Genomic DNA, 17,724 nt, shown 5'->3' with positions numbered 1-17,724 from the left:
CTTCTATGCTGTTCTTCCCCACCTTCTCTCCCATTTGTCACCAGTCCTAACATTCTTCCTCACTCTCTCCCATTTGTCGCCAACCCTAACATTCTTTGGCATACCATTACCCCTAAACTAGTGAAAATCAAAAATAATTCAAGCAATTTGATAGCAATTTTGGTTTCGCACACGACCACGAATCTAGCATTAGAATAAAATACTAAAATCTAGTAAGAAATTCAAGTTCACAAAAATGTCTTCGCTTTAAATTAGCATAGAATATATTAGACACTTTGAGCTTAGACTCTGAATTGAAGGATGTAATATTTCTTCAACAAAAAAAAAGGATATAAAATTTGTCTGCATGAGTGATCAACCATGGGTGAGGCAAACATAGAAACAATAGAAGGCATCATCGGTCATTAGCATTTTTAAAATAGTTCAACGGCACCTGTTTATAAAATATTACATTGTTACAGCTTGCTTTCCTGACATACCAAGTGTCATCCATGGATGTGTAAACAGCGATTTTGCTGGCTATCAGAGCTGCCTCACCATTTTGCACACATAACAACAGAAAAAAAAAAATCAACGTTTCTCATCCAGCAGGAACAAGTGCAGCAGAAACATCACTCAAGCTTATTTGTATTGATGATTTCCAACATAATTGATAACAGCAGAAACACCAGTAAAATGATCAAATAACAAAAATAGGGAAACTCAGATTCTGATTATATCTCCAGTATACATTCATATAACTACATACAAAACAAGGCGATTCCTTGCTCTCCCATCCTCAGCCTGTGTCACTACTCTCACACCACCTCACCTTGACCAAACTACTCCAAAGAAAAATCAAACAGAACCTGCTTCCTGAGCTAAGGCTTTGATCCTTCAGAAAATATTGCAAAACCAACACAACCTTGAACAATCAAGACTCTGCTGAACTAGCTTGAATGCAGCAAAACCATTTTTTCTGCAGAATCAGAGGAGCTGATGAAAATAACAGATGACTAGGATAAAGACACAAAATAGAAAAGCCTGGATGTTGCATCCAATCTTACGATTGTCAGTATTCACAGACAATCAAAGATCAAATGGCTTAAAACTGAATGCATCATCTAGAATACAAAAAAAGAACTTACAGCATTCACATTTGGCTTGGTAGCATAAGGTCCATGTTTAAAGGCTGTCTCCTCCTTTCCAGGAGAGTCTGGCCCTCGTGTGCTGCCACCAGTCTTCCTCTCATCTCTGGCCATATTGAAGATCACAGTGAATCCCTCTGCAGAAGCAGGGTCATTAACATCCCACTCACCAAACTTTGGTAACGGCCGGCCCTTGTCCTGCTGGAATCCAAAACACTATTATCAGCAACAATGGAGATGTTTTTAGAGGTGTGACAAGTGAAAAAATTATTTACATTCAGTTTCTTTTCCATCAATAGATAGCAGTATCAAGATAGAAGAACCTAAATACTAAAACAGGTAGATTTAGTACCCATAGACAGAGTGATGTTCTCTTCTAATAATGCAGCATGCAGCCAATTTCTTTAAAACAGAATACTAGGCATTGTAGATTCTGTTATAAGCAGTTGCATGAAGGCCTTGAATCTTCTGTATATGTTTTTAAGATTGGATGGACCATCTTAGTCCCTATTTGTGATTCTTCCCAAATCCCCTAGCTATTCAGCTGCAAAACTTGTTTACCTGATTGTTTCTATCCTCTTGTTACATGAATAACTGTCATTCTATTTACTTTTGAGACCTGTATTGAAATTTCTTTGAATTGATTCTTCCCTCTATATACAAAATGTGAATAAGAAAAGAGACATAACAATCTTGATTCCTTTTGGGTCTATTATCTAGAGACCCATGATGATGTTAAGAACTGCTTTTAAAGCACCATCTGCCTTTAGTCACTTGTTGGCTTTGCCCCAGGTATTTCCCATGCTTCCAGCCCCTTCGTTTTTTTATTATGAATTTACTGAGGCACCTATGATTGATAGAGTAACATCCAAGGATTAAGGACCTGGTCCATTCTGACGGTACTAGACCAGATAGAGATTAGGCCCAGGACTCTCCAGACCAGAATTGTTGTATCCTGACACTTGCAAAGGTTTAGCATCCTGGAACACTATTTTTCACAATTTATTTTTGTTTTTTTATTTTTTCTCTTTGTTCTTGTGTTTAATGGTCACTATAATCGGTCCTGGAACTGTGCTGATCTGCTACCGGCATCAAAACCCTTAGTAACATCCTTATAAGAAAACCACCATTTGATCCACTTCTCATTCTCCAGATTTTTCAACTGAGTGTATCATCCAAACATGGCATATACGGCCTGAACTGTCAGAGTCTTCAATTTCAAAAACCAAAAGATAGTACTTCCAAATAATATAGTCTTCTGAAGTTATAATCATATAAGTACCCAGAAGACTGCTGTTTGACTGCATAACATTAGAAAAAAGAAATCAATTTATATGACCAAGGTTATCAAACAGCCTACTATCTTCATACATCTAGGAAACTTATGTGGCTAGTCAGACATAAATTTATTTGAAAATTTACCATATGTAGGAAATACTAAACATAATAGATGATAACTATGAACCACAATACCTTTGGCCTTTTCATTTTCTAATCATATAATATAATTTTATTAGTCTCTCTAAAGGATAGATGGAGAATATAGATTAGATCAGAAAGGGAAGTACATTGAGAGGGCCCAGGTTTTGTGGTCTCTTCTAAACAGCTAGAGTGTTATTCTAAGATCTTGACAATGGCTGTCTATATGACTCATCAAGTGAGGGGAAAAAATAATCAAGTGTCCATCTAACATTTGTGCTATCAAAGTTGTGACGTTGTGCGTATGGATGGCCATGACAGAGAGTATTTTGCCTACAGTTTAGCATCATCTGAAACCATCCAGGCGACTCAATAATAGACTTATCATATAACCCTGACATTACATAATAACCCAGGTAGCTAGGCAACTTGGAACAAAGTCAACCAACCATCCTTTCCATCTTATATAATCAGATTGGATATTGTACTGTATTTAATCCACTAATGTTTTATTATGCTTTAAATCATAGGCAATGAACATTCCTTTTTACATGCTACGCAACAGCACAGAATACTTTCAAGATATAATGTAATTTGAAAAATCTATGCTTAACTCATAAATAAAACATAACAGAAGTGATGACATATACATTACTGTTTTAGGTCAAATGTTAAACAATACTTGGCTTGTTTGGTCATCCAACTTGCTAGAGTTTTGAGCCTATAATTTTTCAACACAACTATGGAGGAACACAGAGTGAGATACATTAAATTGCAGCACAAAGGCAAAAGAGATTGTGAAGTGACAAACACACACAGATATATGTACATCAGAGTATATGTCATCTTATATGATCTACAGCATCCAAGATGCCTACGAACCAAAAATCAAATGATTCGAAGAAACATGTAAGTCAATGCAGAGACTACCAGTAAAGTTTGGCTGCCTAGATGCCACCCACCCGGAGCTCAGAACCCAAAAATAAGAGGCAATATGGTAAAAGAAAAGCATGGATACTGGGAGAAAGGCAAAAACCCAGGAGATAGATGGCTATGGTGCTACAAAGAAAAAATATTTGTTTTGACATCCTATGCGAATATAACAGCAGAGGTCGCCCTAAAAGCAACACTTTGTGGATAAGGATTCACAAAACTGACTCCAAATAGTTGGAACAAGGCCTCATGATTACAGTAACATCTTAAACCATAAAGATACATTCAGCCCATATATCCACATATACACCTAAAAATCTTGCCTATAGCCAATTGTTTCTCCTACCAAATAAAAGTATCTTGTTAAATCAGAATGCTTACATAAGATGCATATAAAGTTAGGCAGGAACTCTTAAAGAATATACATTAACCAAAAATAACAAAAAAATAAAATGAGAGAACCATATTAGCTTCAAAAAAGTAAAGCAAACACTGCATAACTAGATTTGCAATAGGATCAGTTGCAAATGATGCAAATCCACTCATATGTGACACAATGAAGCAGACAGCTGCTTAGGTACATAAACGGTAACAAATGCTCAAGCAAAAACTACTTAACTGGTCCAACACCAGGCAGCTATTAAGTGGCCACTTGAGAATTTATATGGCCATTGTTAAGAGTACTCGTATGACACCTTGTGTCTAACCATATCAGCTTATATTATTTAACACTTGAATGAATAAGAGTCAACATAAAATACTAGTTTTTTTCCTAACAAGATACTCAGAAAAAAAGACTGCGATGGCAGCTTACATCTCTAGCTAATGTAAGCAGGACACTCCAATTTTAGGGTATCCAAGAGGGTCATGTTTGTATCCAAGTGCCCAGGAAGTGCCGACACTCCAAATTTCCTCGAAACTGAAGTGTTCAAGTGCTGTTGAGCAACATGGTAGATATAAGATTGTAAAGAACTTTGACAAATAGTTAATATCTGCAGGAGATGGTTTACCAACATAAATCAAGCTAATGATTTGTAAGTAATTTGGATAAATAGCAATCCTGTGTTATCCTCAAAACAAAATCAGAAAATGACAAACACCTTAAAAAAAAGTCACAGATAGAAAAGACTTACCTACATACACTTCCAATAAAAAAGAAGAAAGGTTTAGTCTGGTTTCCAAAATTAGCATAGACAGAAGAATATCCTAATTGGAAGTTAAAATATCTGGCATAAACATTCTCTTATTTGCATCCCAGGTCTTGAGCTAGAACCAAGATTGATAACTTAAGGGTCAACTTCCTCAAATTGTGCCTTGATCTATTTGCAATATAATCAAAACTCCATATAGGATAATTCTGCATGCCATCATAACCAAAAGGTAAATTTGTGAAAATGGCACAATTTTTTAGGCTCAAACACAATCATGGACTTAAGTCAGCCAAATTCAAATGGTAATACATGTAAGTCAAAAAAATTAGAAACCTTTACAATGTTCATGCTCTAGAACTAGGATAATTTATAACTTCTAGTCACAAATAATGTTAGACTTGTTAATCTCCTTCCAATTTGTCTCCTCCTCATATAAACAGCAGCACAAAGATAAAAGAACCGTCAGCCCCATCATAAATCCCCTGGTACAAAATCCTAGTCCACCACATCCAATTAATATTAAAAAATAAAAAGGTTTCAGCAGAACATATTATAAAAACTTCTGGAACCTAGGCCCCAAGATCTACTACTAGAACTCTTTGATCAAGTTAAGATACACAATCTCTCCTCCGGATGGGACTAAAAGAACTGGTTATGGCTGTCAACTTCAACCCTTTCAAAGTATATCCAATTTAAAAAATAAATAAATAAATAAACAAAAAGGTTTCAGTAGAACATATTATAAAAACTTCTGGAGCCCAAACCCCAAGATATACCACTATAACTCTTTGATCAAGTTAATATGCATGATCATTCTTCAGATGGAACTAAAAGAACTCGTTAAGGCTGTCAACTTCAACCCCATCAAGGATAACAATACACACACACACACACACATATATATATATATATATATATCTGTGTGTGTATGTGATGCCTAACCTAGATTGACTGATGTCACTTCATCAGTAAGAGCCCAGACATCTTCTTGGAAACCTAGTCCCTCTTTGCTAATGATAAATGTTTACCCAGTAATTTCTCAAAAACAAAAGAATTCTCGAAGACAACCATTGGAAATTGAAAATTTAATACATTTTCATATAATTAAGCATTTCTGTTGACAGATCTAAGGCACCTGTTCAGTTACTTTCAACCATCTCAAGCAGTATTTGCAAATTTACAAACATGTTCATGGTAGGTCACAAAGATTATCATGTTTCAGACAAACCCCAGCCAAAACACAAAAGAATCTTTCAAACAAAAAACAACTGATAACGAAATATCAATTGACAATAAAAATCCATAGAGCAAATCAATGCTACGTACCACGTAATTAGAACATAATTGTTGTGAAAGTTCTAGAACAAATGCGACTTATATATCAATTTGGTTCCAAGACACATGGTATACAAAAGCACAATACGAACCTAGAATGACGTTTCAGAAAGCTCCCAATAAAGATACTATGCAAAAAGAAATATTTCTATAGCATCTAAACTAATTAACAGAACAAATCCTCAAAGGAAGCCCATACGAAAGAAACAGTAAACCCTAACTACTTTACCACCAAACATCCACCAATATCCAATCGACTAAAGAAACTGAAAACGATTAATCAAGGAAACAAAATCGTCACTTCCCAAATGGTATAAAATGAAGCCCTAGCAGACCAACCCATCATCGAAATCAACCCCTGAAGCGAAAGAAAACAGGGGAAAAGCACGACACCGCATCGATTTTACATCGTATAATAAATCCAAAAGCATCAACAGCACAGAAAGCTCACGCATCGATCCCCAAAACCCTACGGGATCAATTCAACCAAACGAGGGGTCAAAGCCCTCCCAAGCAACCGGATCACCCGACAATAGCAAAGAGACCACGAGGAATTCAAAATTTTCACCAAAATAGCAAGAAAAAGGGGGAGACGTCGGCCCTTACCGACATGAATTCTTCCAAGAAACCGCGAGGAAAGGAAGAGCGAGAAAGGGGACTGGGCCGAGCGAAGAAAACAAAATGTGAAAGAGAGGAGGCGAGCAAGAGTGGGCGAATTTGTTATTTACTATTTTAAGCGGTATTTTTATATTTTAAAAATTCGGATCGGCGTACACTATACGTGCGTGCGTGTGAGCTGCGAGGCGGGCGGGCACCGCTGTCGCCGTCATACGTAACGGCGCCGGAGGTGGGGATTCCGTTAGGGTGGGTAGACTGAGATGAGCAGGGCTGGGATGCGGCTGACGGAACGGAACGGGACGCCTCGCTAGCGCGCTGGGGACGGCACTTGACGGCGGGGACGATTCCGTGATTTGATGGATTGGGCTGTTAACGTCGGTCGACCTATTTCTACCAATACACAACAAAAATAGTTTGATCAAAAAAATCTGGGCTTTCAAATAGGAATGAAAATAAATGACTTCTACTCTACCTATTTGATTAGAAGAAGCCCATTTTCTATTCCAGAAAGAAATAGGAATATAAGCCCTAATTCTTCCAAAACTCAATCTCAACTCTTCCCCCAACATTTGAATCCCATTTTGCTATAATTTTATTTTAAAAAATAATTTTTCAAAAATATCTCTCTAGTTAATTGATTTCTAAAAATTTAACTAGCATCCGAATCTCAGTTATGAACTAAATATTTTGAGAAATATAGCCATTCTGATTTTCATTCCAATTCTAATTTCAATTTCGATTCTAGTCACGAAGCAAATAAATCCTTAAAATTGGACACAAAAAAACTCTTAAGAAATAAAACCTTTAAATACTATATTAATAAAATGATATTTTTGTTTAGTAAAAGAAGATTCCAAGTAATTTATCTTTTAGGATGGTGTTATAGAGAGCACGCGCAGCCATTTTTACAATCTTTGGCAAGACACATATATTGCACATGTCCAGTACTAATTTTTTATTAATATACAGATATAATTGGGAAAAAAAACTGATCGAAAAAAAAAGGTAACTCTTTTTTCATTCAGAACTTATAGGTTGCGATCATCTTTGGGATCAAAGAAAGCAATTAAATATTGTTTTCACAAAATTTATTTTTTTATATATTCTCAAAAAGATTAAGAATTCAGATGCTAAAGGGTGCCTGTATGAGTCACAAAAAATCCCTCCGTTCCCATGGCAAGAGGGAATCCTGTGAAGCGGATGGAGAGCAGGTAGAATTTTGAGGTGCCACACCAGCTGCTGAAGGATCCAAGGAACTTTATATGCGACCAATGGCTTCTCAAAGCACGTTTAATCCCAATACAAACCTTTGGATGGATTTTTGATATTACAAAAACCTTAGAAACTGGAAGAGCAACACAGCCTTTCGTACATTCCCTTCATACCAGTGTAAATATGTCTCACAAGAGTTAGCAAGAAGCCAAACAGGTCTTGGAGACTGGTAATTGGTAAGTAGTGAGGAATGATGTCAAATTGCACGGTGCGATAAAAGAAAAGTAGGATAAAATATGAGTCAGCTAGAAGAGGGGGGGACAAAAAATTATTGGTTGGACCAAGTTCTCAGTTTAGCGGTGGACCGGTCCAACCACAAACGAGCATGCACAAACACGGAGAAAAAAAAAAGAGAAGGAAAAATTGGAGCAATAGAAACATGCTTGTGCATCTTAGTTTGTTGTTAGACAAATCGATCATACATTTAGTGAATTATAAAAGATCAAAACATAGATTGATCATACATTTACATGGACCTATGTTCTACCAAATGTGTAGAGTTGTGACATCGTTATTTTAAGCCTTTTTTGAGAGTATGTTTAGAGCTATATTTCATTCATTTGATTGCTCACAAGGAGCAGAACCTGTCCCATTGCCCCATATCATCTTTTTGTAGTTCTGTCTCCTAAAGAGATCCCATCAATCAAAAAAGTAGAAAGAAGCATCTTATCAGCTTGAAAGCTCTATCCCACTTACCCACAATATCACCTCACTTTTATTTATCATTTCAAACATCGAATTTACAAATATCTAAAGCTGATTATCCCCCTGCACTCTCTTCTTCAGTTGATGCATCCCTCCTGATTCTATCTAACGGGAAAGAAATTGAATCAACCAAAAATATTAACATATTTATCAATCTACAGTTTAAAAAAAAAAAACGAATTCCAAATAAATCATCAGTCAATGAATTGATATAGCGATGCATTAATATTCATTTCCATGTGAATTAGGTACATGAAATTTCAATACAACATGATCTCAGGGAAACAGTAAACAAACAACCACCAAACTGAAAACAGCTTTATGAAAACCAAATCTCAAACTTATATCATAAATTAGTAGTATTGATGATAACTTATTTCAGAAGAAGCTGTAAGGTTGTAATGATCTAGCCTTTCCAAGTATGCAATTAGAAATTGAACTTAGTCTTGAAGGCATATCGACAGCAGGTCCCTAACTAGCTCCATGTCCAGATTCCCTAACAAAATATCCTTCGGAGGTTGCCAGCATATGGAAGACTTCTAGGTCCCTTCAACAAACAAATGTTGCTTCACCATCACCGTGTCAATGTCCTGAACTCACTTAGCTCTGCTCACCTAATGAGATACAAAGATCTCCCACTGAAGTCAGACTCACATGACTATGCATGCCCTGTGGTCTCATCTAAAATTCTCAATAAAAATGACCCCCTTGCAGCAGCCCTCAAAATTCACAAGATTGGTGTCTGCAGTGAAATGCATGGCAAAAGCAAACCACCACCTGGTATGACAGATGCATCAAATCAAAGAACTTGAAAGAAATATAGTAGGTGTCAATTTCAAATAATCTGGTTCATACAATTGTTGCATGCAACCTGCTTTAACAGAGAAGTTAGACATGAAGCTGATATCACCGATACCATCCAAATCAATCTCTCATAATGTAGACTTCGTATATGGTCTGTGGGAATTGGGTGGCAGGTGTTCATACCACAAAATTCACAAGCTACCAACATCTGTAGGAAGCAGGCACTAGAGGAACAATTACAACTGGTAAGCACCTGCTTGCCACCTGTTTAACATTCAGCATAATGGAGCATGTATTGCTCTAGAAAATTGATAGAGGATTCCTATATTCCAATAATATGTGTTCTTGGTCAATCCACATAAGGTAGGACACAGAGAACATGATCTCACCATTTATAGATGGTTGTAGAGAATGGTTTTTTGGTAGCTCAAGTTTGGAAATGTATCAGTGCTGTTTTAAGAAATGAAGACTGGATGGCTGTTGCAGTGGCCACTTCTCAGATTGATCTTACTCCTGATGAATTTTGTGCTTCAATTCATTCTATTTTTCACTATTATGATTATTTGATAAAAGATAAAACAACGATGTAAAGAACAAAACTAAGACGGCATGTCCTAAGATAGAACTGCATTTAATAATCTGGCAGAGTTCAAGTGTATTGGAAAAGGCTTAACCCAGTTACTAAAAAATAAACTACTATATTAGAGTCTAACATGCATTGACTGCCATCAAGTAGTGCAGGAAATGAAACTCAAGGTCATGGAATTTAATTCCAGGATGCTGGTTTTCATTCCGAGATAAAAAAATCTCAGGAACTTAGAGTTTCCTATTCTCCATTGGCGATCAATTTTGAGATTAACTTACTTATCTAATAAATATTTCATTAAGAGAATTTCTGGCAGCATTCTGAACAACTACATATTTTGCTGCCCATTTCCACAACTTACATGCACAAAAAGCTAAAACTTGTGGAAGTGAATAAAAAGCCCAAAGACGGCTTTCCTGCATAAACATCATCCACCTTCTAGTCCGCTTTGCAGCCTTGCCTACCTTTTCACATACTCCAGTCTCCAGTGAATGGTTGGATGTCCCTTCTAAGGGCTAATAATCAACTTCATTCCCTAAACTTATAATTTTTTCCTACATGAACTACGAAGTACATCAGGCGGCTTGTTCTTGAGAGGTTTTTTGCTCATTTTGCTTTGTAGTGACATGACTGCCATGAGAGAAACAAGACAGCCATGAATGGCCAAAAGAAAAACGCTTGTGTCATCTACAACAGCATGAAAGTACTTGCATGTTTGGTTTTTCTAACTTCTCATAGTTGTGTTCGCTCTAATTACTTCAAAGATGTGTATACAGTTTTATATCCTATCATCAAATGCAGTTTTCCACTTTAAGTAAAAATTCCAGATATAAGCAGGCTTAGTAATTCAATTTACAAGTAAACAGAAAAGTTTGAAAAGAGTATAAACACAAGGAAAGAATACTTAATATTGTATAAAGGAACAGTAAACCTCATAAAGAATGGAACAGTTATAAGTATGCTAGATCATTATTAATACCCCTATGAGAATAAGAGATGTGGTGGCATATCCCAACAGCTGTTAGCTTAGCTGATGGACACCTTTCTCTCCTTAGGAGAGGTTCCAGGTCCAATCCTGTGGGGTGGCAAATCAACCCCAGTATTTCTCAAAAAGATGAGTTGTGGGGGCATACCTCATGCCATCAATAAGTCAAGAGTCGAAAGCATCATGTAGTGGGTCCTCATTGGTGAAGGAACACAAAATAATCAATTTGCAATTTCGCACTAGCCAAAACAATATCAAGAAACTGACTTACAGTGCAAGCGTGATGTGCAGGCAATCCTTATGCTCAGACGAAAATTGTCTTCTTCTATGGGCTGTGATTGGCAAACTTAAATAAGCTTAGCAAAATTATACTAGCAAATAAAATTGAAGTAAGAAAGGCTAAGAAAAAATTAATTACCAATAAAAAAAGTATATGCAAGAATGACCAGCTTATTCTGCAGTTTGTAGATATTGCTTCTTAAGAACCCAGGCAATCATCAGCAGTGACAAAGAGTATTAGTTCAGATTTTTGTGTCTTCTCTTCACTTTAGTCTGGAAGCGAAAAAGGGCTTTAGTTCACATGCTTCAACATAAAGGAGAAACTAAAGCACTAAATGCATTCAATAGTGGAGATAGTGTTTGCTAAAGTTTCTTCAATTTTCCTATAAAGAAAGATGAAGAAAGATGCATTCCATATGATAAAGACATGGAAAAAACAAAAAGTAGGCTGACCAAAAGAAGAAGAATAAGAATGATATGATGATAGGGGAAAAACAAAGACCAAGCTCTAAGGGTTACAGATCACAAACCTTGAGTTTAACATCTCTGAATATTCCTGGCCTTTATAGAATTGCAACACGTAAGAAACAAACAACTGCAATGATGCAATAAATGTTGCTCCCCACCTTATTTCATTGTATTAATTCTTTTCCGACAATGCCTTAAATTATTCAATCTTCTCATTGCATTTGCCAAACCCTCATGCAAATTACTGATATTTTTTTGGGAAGATATTAAGCCTCGGTCTAGTATATCCTTCAAAAGTGTTTCTCCCTCAGTAAGTTTATTTTCCTTATAAACAGAATCGATGAGCACAGTGTAAGTTGTGATATTAGGCCAAAGGCCCTTATCCTTCATCTCCATGTACAATTTCCAGGCATCAGCAAGATGACCATTGGTGCATAATCCCGTGATAAGAACATTGTAGGTAACAACATCTAGCTTCAGACCACATTGTTCCATCACATCCTTTAAAAACAAAGCATCAGCAAGCATAGATTCTTTGCTAAGCCCATGCATAAGAGTAGTGAAAGTAGCAATTGTTGGCATCACACCTGTCCGAAGCATGCCATCAAATACCAGCATTGCTTCTTCAAGCTTTCCACACTTACACAAGCCTCTAACAATTGTGCTCTCAGCAACTTCACTGGGCACTAACTCCAACTCTTCCATCTCATCTTTCAGTCTGAATGCCCCCCATATATCACCAACCCTGCATTTCCCGTTAATCAATGTAATATAATGTGTATGTTTTGGAGAAATCCCTTTTTCCATCATTTCATGCAACACGACATATGATTGTTGCAGAAAACCTTTTCTATTTAATCCACTTACAATAGCATCATAGGTGGCCCTGCTGGGTGACATTTGCAAACGTTTCATAGAATTAACAAGTTTGAAAGCATTGGTCATCTGACTTTTCTCACTGTACTTAGTAATAAGCATATTGAAGGTCAAGTCATCAGGAATAACACCCCTTGACATCATCTTCTCCAAAAATTTCACCCCAATATCCATCATATCAGACTTGCAAAGTCCAAGAATTAAGGAATGGTATGTGCGATTATCAGGCAAAAAACCCATCCTTAACATTGTCTTGTACAGGTTAAATGATCTTAGTAGATGGCATTTTCTGACATATCCATGCATTAGAATGTTATAAGTAGCTAGATTTGGATTCAGACCTTTTTCCTGCATCACTGTAACCAACTCATCCACTTTTTGTATCATTCCTGCTCTTGAGTACCCATCAATCATAGCATTAAAAGCAGCAGTGTCAGGGTATAGTCTTTCTTTATTCATCATCTCTTCAAACAGGTATGCAGAAGCATTTAGTTGGCCTTCTCTTGCTAAACCATGGATCAAAGAAGTATAAGCGACATGATTAGGAAACAATGCTTTCTCCCACATCTTTTGAGACAGAAGAACTGCCGGAATAATCTTCCCTTTCCTGCAAAAGCCACTGAGAAGAATTGTGTAAGTGTAATTATCAGGTATCATGTTGTTATCAATCATTTTATCACATAAACTCAGAGCATCCCCTAAGTTTCCAGACTTGCAAATCTCTACAAGCAGTGTGTTATAGGTAAGATTATCAACAGCAAAAGGAATATCATGAAGTTGAGTCAAAAACTTCTTTGCCTCACTCAAGTTTCCTCCCCTACATAACCCTTTAAGTAAACTTCCATATGTAATATTATTTGGAAGATGACCCCGTCTAATCATTTCATCATAAATGAAAAATGCTCCTAGTGCATCACCTCGACAGCCATAACCATTTATTATACAATTGAAGCTGATGGAATCAGGAGAAACCTTCATCCTGGTCATATGTTCCATGAACTGCTCTGCTTCTCTCAACTGTCCCCTCCTACAAAGAGCATAAATCAATTTGTGACAGGTGATCCGATCAGCGTATTGACCCACACGACACATCTCAGCATACAAGTTCATTGCTTCCATGACATCTCCATCCTTGCAACAATGACAAATTAATGTTGCATATAATATGTTATTAGGTAGAACTCCAGTTTTGTGCATGTTCGCTAGAATCTTCTTTGTTTGGCTTAACTCACCCATTTTGCTCAAACCATTTATAAGTACAGAATATGTGACAACGTCAAGGCTAACCCCAGCCTCAAGCATACCATAAAGAAATTGTAAAGCCCTATTAAGCTGTCCCTCTTTGCAAAACCCATGTATTAAGATTGTGTACATTATACAGTTGACATCAAGACCCTCCGACCTCACCTTTTCGAGAAGATCTGTCGCAGCATCCAGCTCTGAAGCCTTGCAATAACCATTCAATAAAGTCCCATAAGTAATCTCATTAGGCATTACCCCTGCAGCAACCATTTCAGATAAAATCCTCAAGGCTTCATCAGTATTTCCATTTTGACAGTGCCCATTGATCAATGTATTGTAAGTAATACAACTTGGAGAAAGACTAAGATTTAGCATGTCATCGAAAATACGAGTAGCGACATTAATCTTCCCTTCTTTACAGAAGCCACTAATGAGAGTATTGTATGTGCTTTCAGTGGGAGATACTTTATTCTCTTCCATCCTTTTTAATAATAAATAAGCTCTGGCACTCCTATTTATTTTACATAAGTTGTCGATAAGTATGTTATATGTGTAGACATCTGCCTTGATGCCTTTTCTCTCCATGCAGTCCAACACCTTAAGAGCAGCCTTAAACCTTCCCTTCTTGCAATGCCAATCAAGCAGTGTATTATATGTTACAATATTCGGTGAATAGCCAGCCTTTCCCATCTTTTTAAAAAGACAATTAGCTTTCCCAAGCTTTCCGCCAACACAAAGAGAATTCAGTACTATATTGAAAGTGCTGACATCGGGACAGATCTTCCTTGTTAGCATCTCCTTGAAGAACAACCAAACTGAAGGCATTCCCTCCTCCCTTGCAAGAGTTGCAAGAATGGCGTTGCAAGAATAAACTGAAGCCCCAAATCCTTGGGACCCCATCAACCGATATGTCTTCATAGCATCCTTGAGCAGCCCTTCTTTAATGTAAACCTTAATCAAAAGATCAAAAACTGAAGGATTGGAATTGCAACGGCGGTAAGTATGCATAAGCGAATGAAAAAGGGAACAACATGGAATACCCATCTGAGAAAGATGTTTCAATATGGACTTTGCAGGCTCAAACATCCGAGCCCGAACAAGTATATGGACTGTGATACCATATATGTGAGTAATCTGATCAAAGCCCTGGTGCCGGATGATCCAATTTAGAAATTTCAAAGCTAGTTTTCCATGAACCTTTCTAAGTTTAGCCAATTTGTAGTCCATGTGATTCAGTGACTCCCATCGATGAATGGTAAGCATCATGTAAATGCTACTCTCAATCTCTTGAGCTGTTGCAACAAAATTTAGAAATTTAAGGATAAGCATGGCATCAAAAACTTTAAAGAAAAAGGAAACAAATCTAAGAACAAAAATTACAAACAGTTTGCGTGCACACAGTCACAAGGTTAGCAAAACAGAATGCTTTAACAAATATCATCTATTTGAAGAAATAATATCAGTAGACTTCGTTAAAAACAGAGAAGAACGCATCAAAGAGTATAGAAAAATTCATACCAATTCATTCACCCTTGATGAGGGAAAACAAAATCAGAAGACAGACTAGTTAAAATTGAACGAAATTCCCATAATGAATCATGTTGTTGTAACAACAAATACGAAGGAACCAAACACGAATTATTATATCATAGAAAGGCACAGGGAAAAAAAGAAATTGAACAAAAAAATTGAACATTAGTGACAATATAAAAGATGAAACCAATGACACAACCATAGAAGGATAAAAAAATAAAAGACGTAGATAGATAATTGGACCAAAGAAAGAATAATAAGAGAATAGAGCAATCTTCCGATCACCACAATGAAGAACTTAAATAGACAATTGACACCAATTCAAAGAAATAAACGAAAGAAAACTCCTTTTTAAGGAACACATGATTTTGTCGAAGTGAGGCGGAAAAGGAGGGAAATTAGAGCGTACAAGAGCTGGGTTTGCTCCCCCTTTCGGGGTTCCTGCCATCTCCCCGCCTTGCTCTCGGAATGCCCGTGAAACCTTGTCGGGGAATCGAGCTAGGATTCGAGATTTTGCGGTTAAACGAGGGGAATCGGGTTGGTGTTCGGAAGCTTGGTCGTGAAAGTTGTTGCATCTTGTGAAACGTCTCGATTTAGCGAAAAGATCGCTGAGGGTATTGCTCCGGCGGGCGACCCTTATAGAACGGCCATGGAGAGTAGCCCAGTTGGTTGCCACGTAAGCATGCTTTTTGAATCACGACCATCTGTGTCCAAAGAGGGTGGCCAAAGACTACACAAGGAGGGTCGCGTCACGGCTGCTAGTATATTCCCGTAAAGTTAATGTAAGGACACATGTGAGCATGTGTTTAGTCCCATATTCGTTATTTGCTGAATAGATTTTGGATATTTATATAGGATCAAAAAACTCAAATAATACCTTCCGTCCCTGCCATAAATGAAGAAGTTTATCGGGTTCAGTAGCCCGCCCTAACTAAAAGGTAGGTAGGCGGGCTTTGAAAATGCCTTACTTACACCTTACTGATGATGATCAAAAAGCCCTACTAAGTAGAGGACTAGCCTTGAGTTCCCAATAGTTATGACCTTCTCTTTTTTTCCCGCCTCACCCGAACCATTATTGATACGATGCAGCTGACTGATTCTTGGAAGGGGGGAATGAACCTCAAGACTCTTTTTCCTTAAGCCCTACGAGGTCGAACAGGGGTGCTAGCTATGGCCGGGTCGACTGCGGAGAGCCACTGAACTTCACGAGGCGAATAGACTCATTTGGAGGACTTAAGCAAACTTCATCTTTCGGTCAAAACGACAGACTACAGATCCGCCTCGGTGCGGGAGCCGCTCGCCAAAGAAGAAGTAAGATAATATGGGAGGCGAAAAGCCAATTGGTAGTTAAGAAGTTAAGCCCCTTTTTTCGTAAGTGAGAACACTAGCACCATCCGACTCAACTGGTATTATTCATCTATATATAGATCGTGTGTGCTTTCTTCCCGATCGAATCGAGCGACCAAGCAAAGAGCAGAGCGGCAATGCCAGGAGGTAGGTGCCTAAATTAAGCTTGTTCCTTTCTAAGGCAGTAAGTGAAGGAAGCAAAAGCCATTTTGGGTGAGATCCTAAATTTATGTAAGGACCCATACGAGCGCATATTTAGTCCCACATTGATTTTTTGCTGGATAGATCTTGGGTACTTATATAGGATCTAGGAACCCAAATAATACATTCCGGCTAGCAAATTTGAGTGAGGTCCTAAGTTGTTACAAATGGTATCAGAGCCGACCCAACCTATAACCTATGTGGACTAGGGGACACTCCAGCACAGATTTAATGGAGCTAACCACGAGCCGATCGTGATGTTTGAGATTAAATTTGAATTGATTTGAAACCTTAGCCTGACGATAACGTCAAGGCCTGAATAGGGAAAGTATGTAAGGACCGTGCGAGTGTATATTTAGTCCCACATTGGTTATTTGCTAGGTAGATTTTAAGTACTTATATAGGATCAAGGAACTCAAATAATACCTTTCAGCTAGTCATTTTGGGTAAAGTCCTGGGTTATTACAGTTAGATTGAAAATTCTATAAAATTTATGAATTAGGCCGTCCATTTAGATATGATTGTATATCAACCATAAAAAAAAATTACATAGATCTTTTTTTTTCCATACAATCTAAGATTAGAATCTGAGTTTAATTTGGATAAGCTATTAAAAAATACAAGCTAGATGGGTCAATCATTACACGATTTTTAGCTCAATTCTAGAGAAATATCCAAACAGAACTTTAGGCCACTAACTAAATCAGCATCAACTCAAAACTTGGGAGTTTGCATTTAGGAGATAAAGTTCAGTTAACTATTGAGTTTCATAGCAATGCAAAGTGAGATTCAAAATCTTATCAGATCGAGCTTCGACATAGACTATTATGACACCGGTAGATA

The 17,724-nt window shown here is 37.3% G+C and overlaps 2 protein-coding genes across 6 annotated transcripts; both read right to left on the bottom strand.

Annotated features, from left to right (window-relative positions):
- Positions 1-598: 598 nt before the first annotated feature.
- On the bottom strand, positions 599-6,679 carry LOC120103984 (protein NOI4-like). Its single transcript, XM_039127703.1, has 3 exons — positions 6,572-6,679; positions 1,128-1,328; positions 599-958 (listed from the first exon to the last, which is right to left on the bottom strand). The coding sequence occupies exons 1-3, from the start codon at positions 6,575-6,577 to the stop codon at positions 914-916; spliced, it is 252 nt and encodes an 83-aa protein (XP_038983631.1). The 5' UTR covers positions 6,578-6,679; the 3' UTR covers positions 599-913.
- Positions 6,680-8,747: 2,068 nt separating this feature from the next.
- Positions 8,748-15,979, bottom strand: LOC120111144 (pentatricopeptide repeat-containing protein At5g55840-like). Of its 5 annotated transcripts, none has more exons than XM_039127683.1 (5): positions 15,743-15,979; positions 11,745-15,092; positions 11,354-11,487; positions 9,432-11,267; positions 8,748-9,337 (listed from the first exon to the last, which is right to left on the bottom strand). In XM_039127683.1, the coding sequence occupies exons 1-2, from the start codon at positions 15,906-15,908 to the stop codon at positions 11,842-11,844; spliced, it is 3,417 nt and encodes a 1,138-aa protein (XP_038983611.1). In that variant the 5' UTR covers positions 15,909-15,979; the 3' UTR covers positions 8,748-9,337; positions 9,432-11,267; positions 11,354-11,487; positions 11,745-11,841. The 5 variants fall into 5 exon arrangements, with proteins under 5 accessions (XP_038983611.1, XP_038983613.1, XP_038983616.1 ...); XM_039127685.1 differs by having other exon boundaries at positions 10,415-11,267; XM_039127688.1 differs by having other exon boundaries at positions 11,207-11,267.
- Between the last annotated feature and the right edge of the window lie 1,745 nt (positions 15,980-17,724).

The sequence above is a fragment of the Phoenix dactylifera genome, chromosome 1 (assembly GCF_009389715.1).
Source record: "Phoenix dactylifera cultivar Barhee BC4 chromosome 1, palm_55x_up_171113_PBpolish2nd_filt_p, whole genome shotgun sequence".
NCBI lineage: Eukaryota > Viridiplantae > Streptophyta > Magnoliopsida > Arecales > Arecaceae > Phoenix > Phoenix dactylifera.
This window is presented reverse-complemented; position numbering and strand designations above follow the sequence as displayed.

Excerpts from the sequence above, each read along its gene's own strand:
- LOC120103984 (XM_039127703.1), bottom strand. Across the intron at positions 959-1,127 it reads CCAAGCCAAATGTGAATGCT|AAAAAATGGTTTTGCTGCAT; the intron begins GTAAGTTCTTTT and ends CTGATTCTGCAG.
- LOC120111144 (XM_039127675.1), bottom strand. The coding sequence starts at position 15,908 with ATGCAACAACTTTCACGACCAAGCTTCCGAACACCAACCCGATTCCCC. Across the intron at positions 15,093-15,742 it reads GGGGAGCAAACCCAGCTCTT|CTCAAGAGATTGAGAGTAGC; the intron begins GTACGCTCTAAT and ends TTGTTGCAACAG.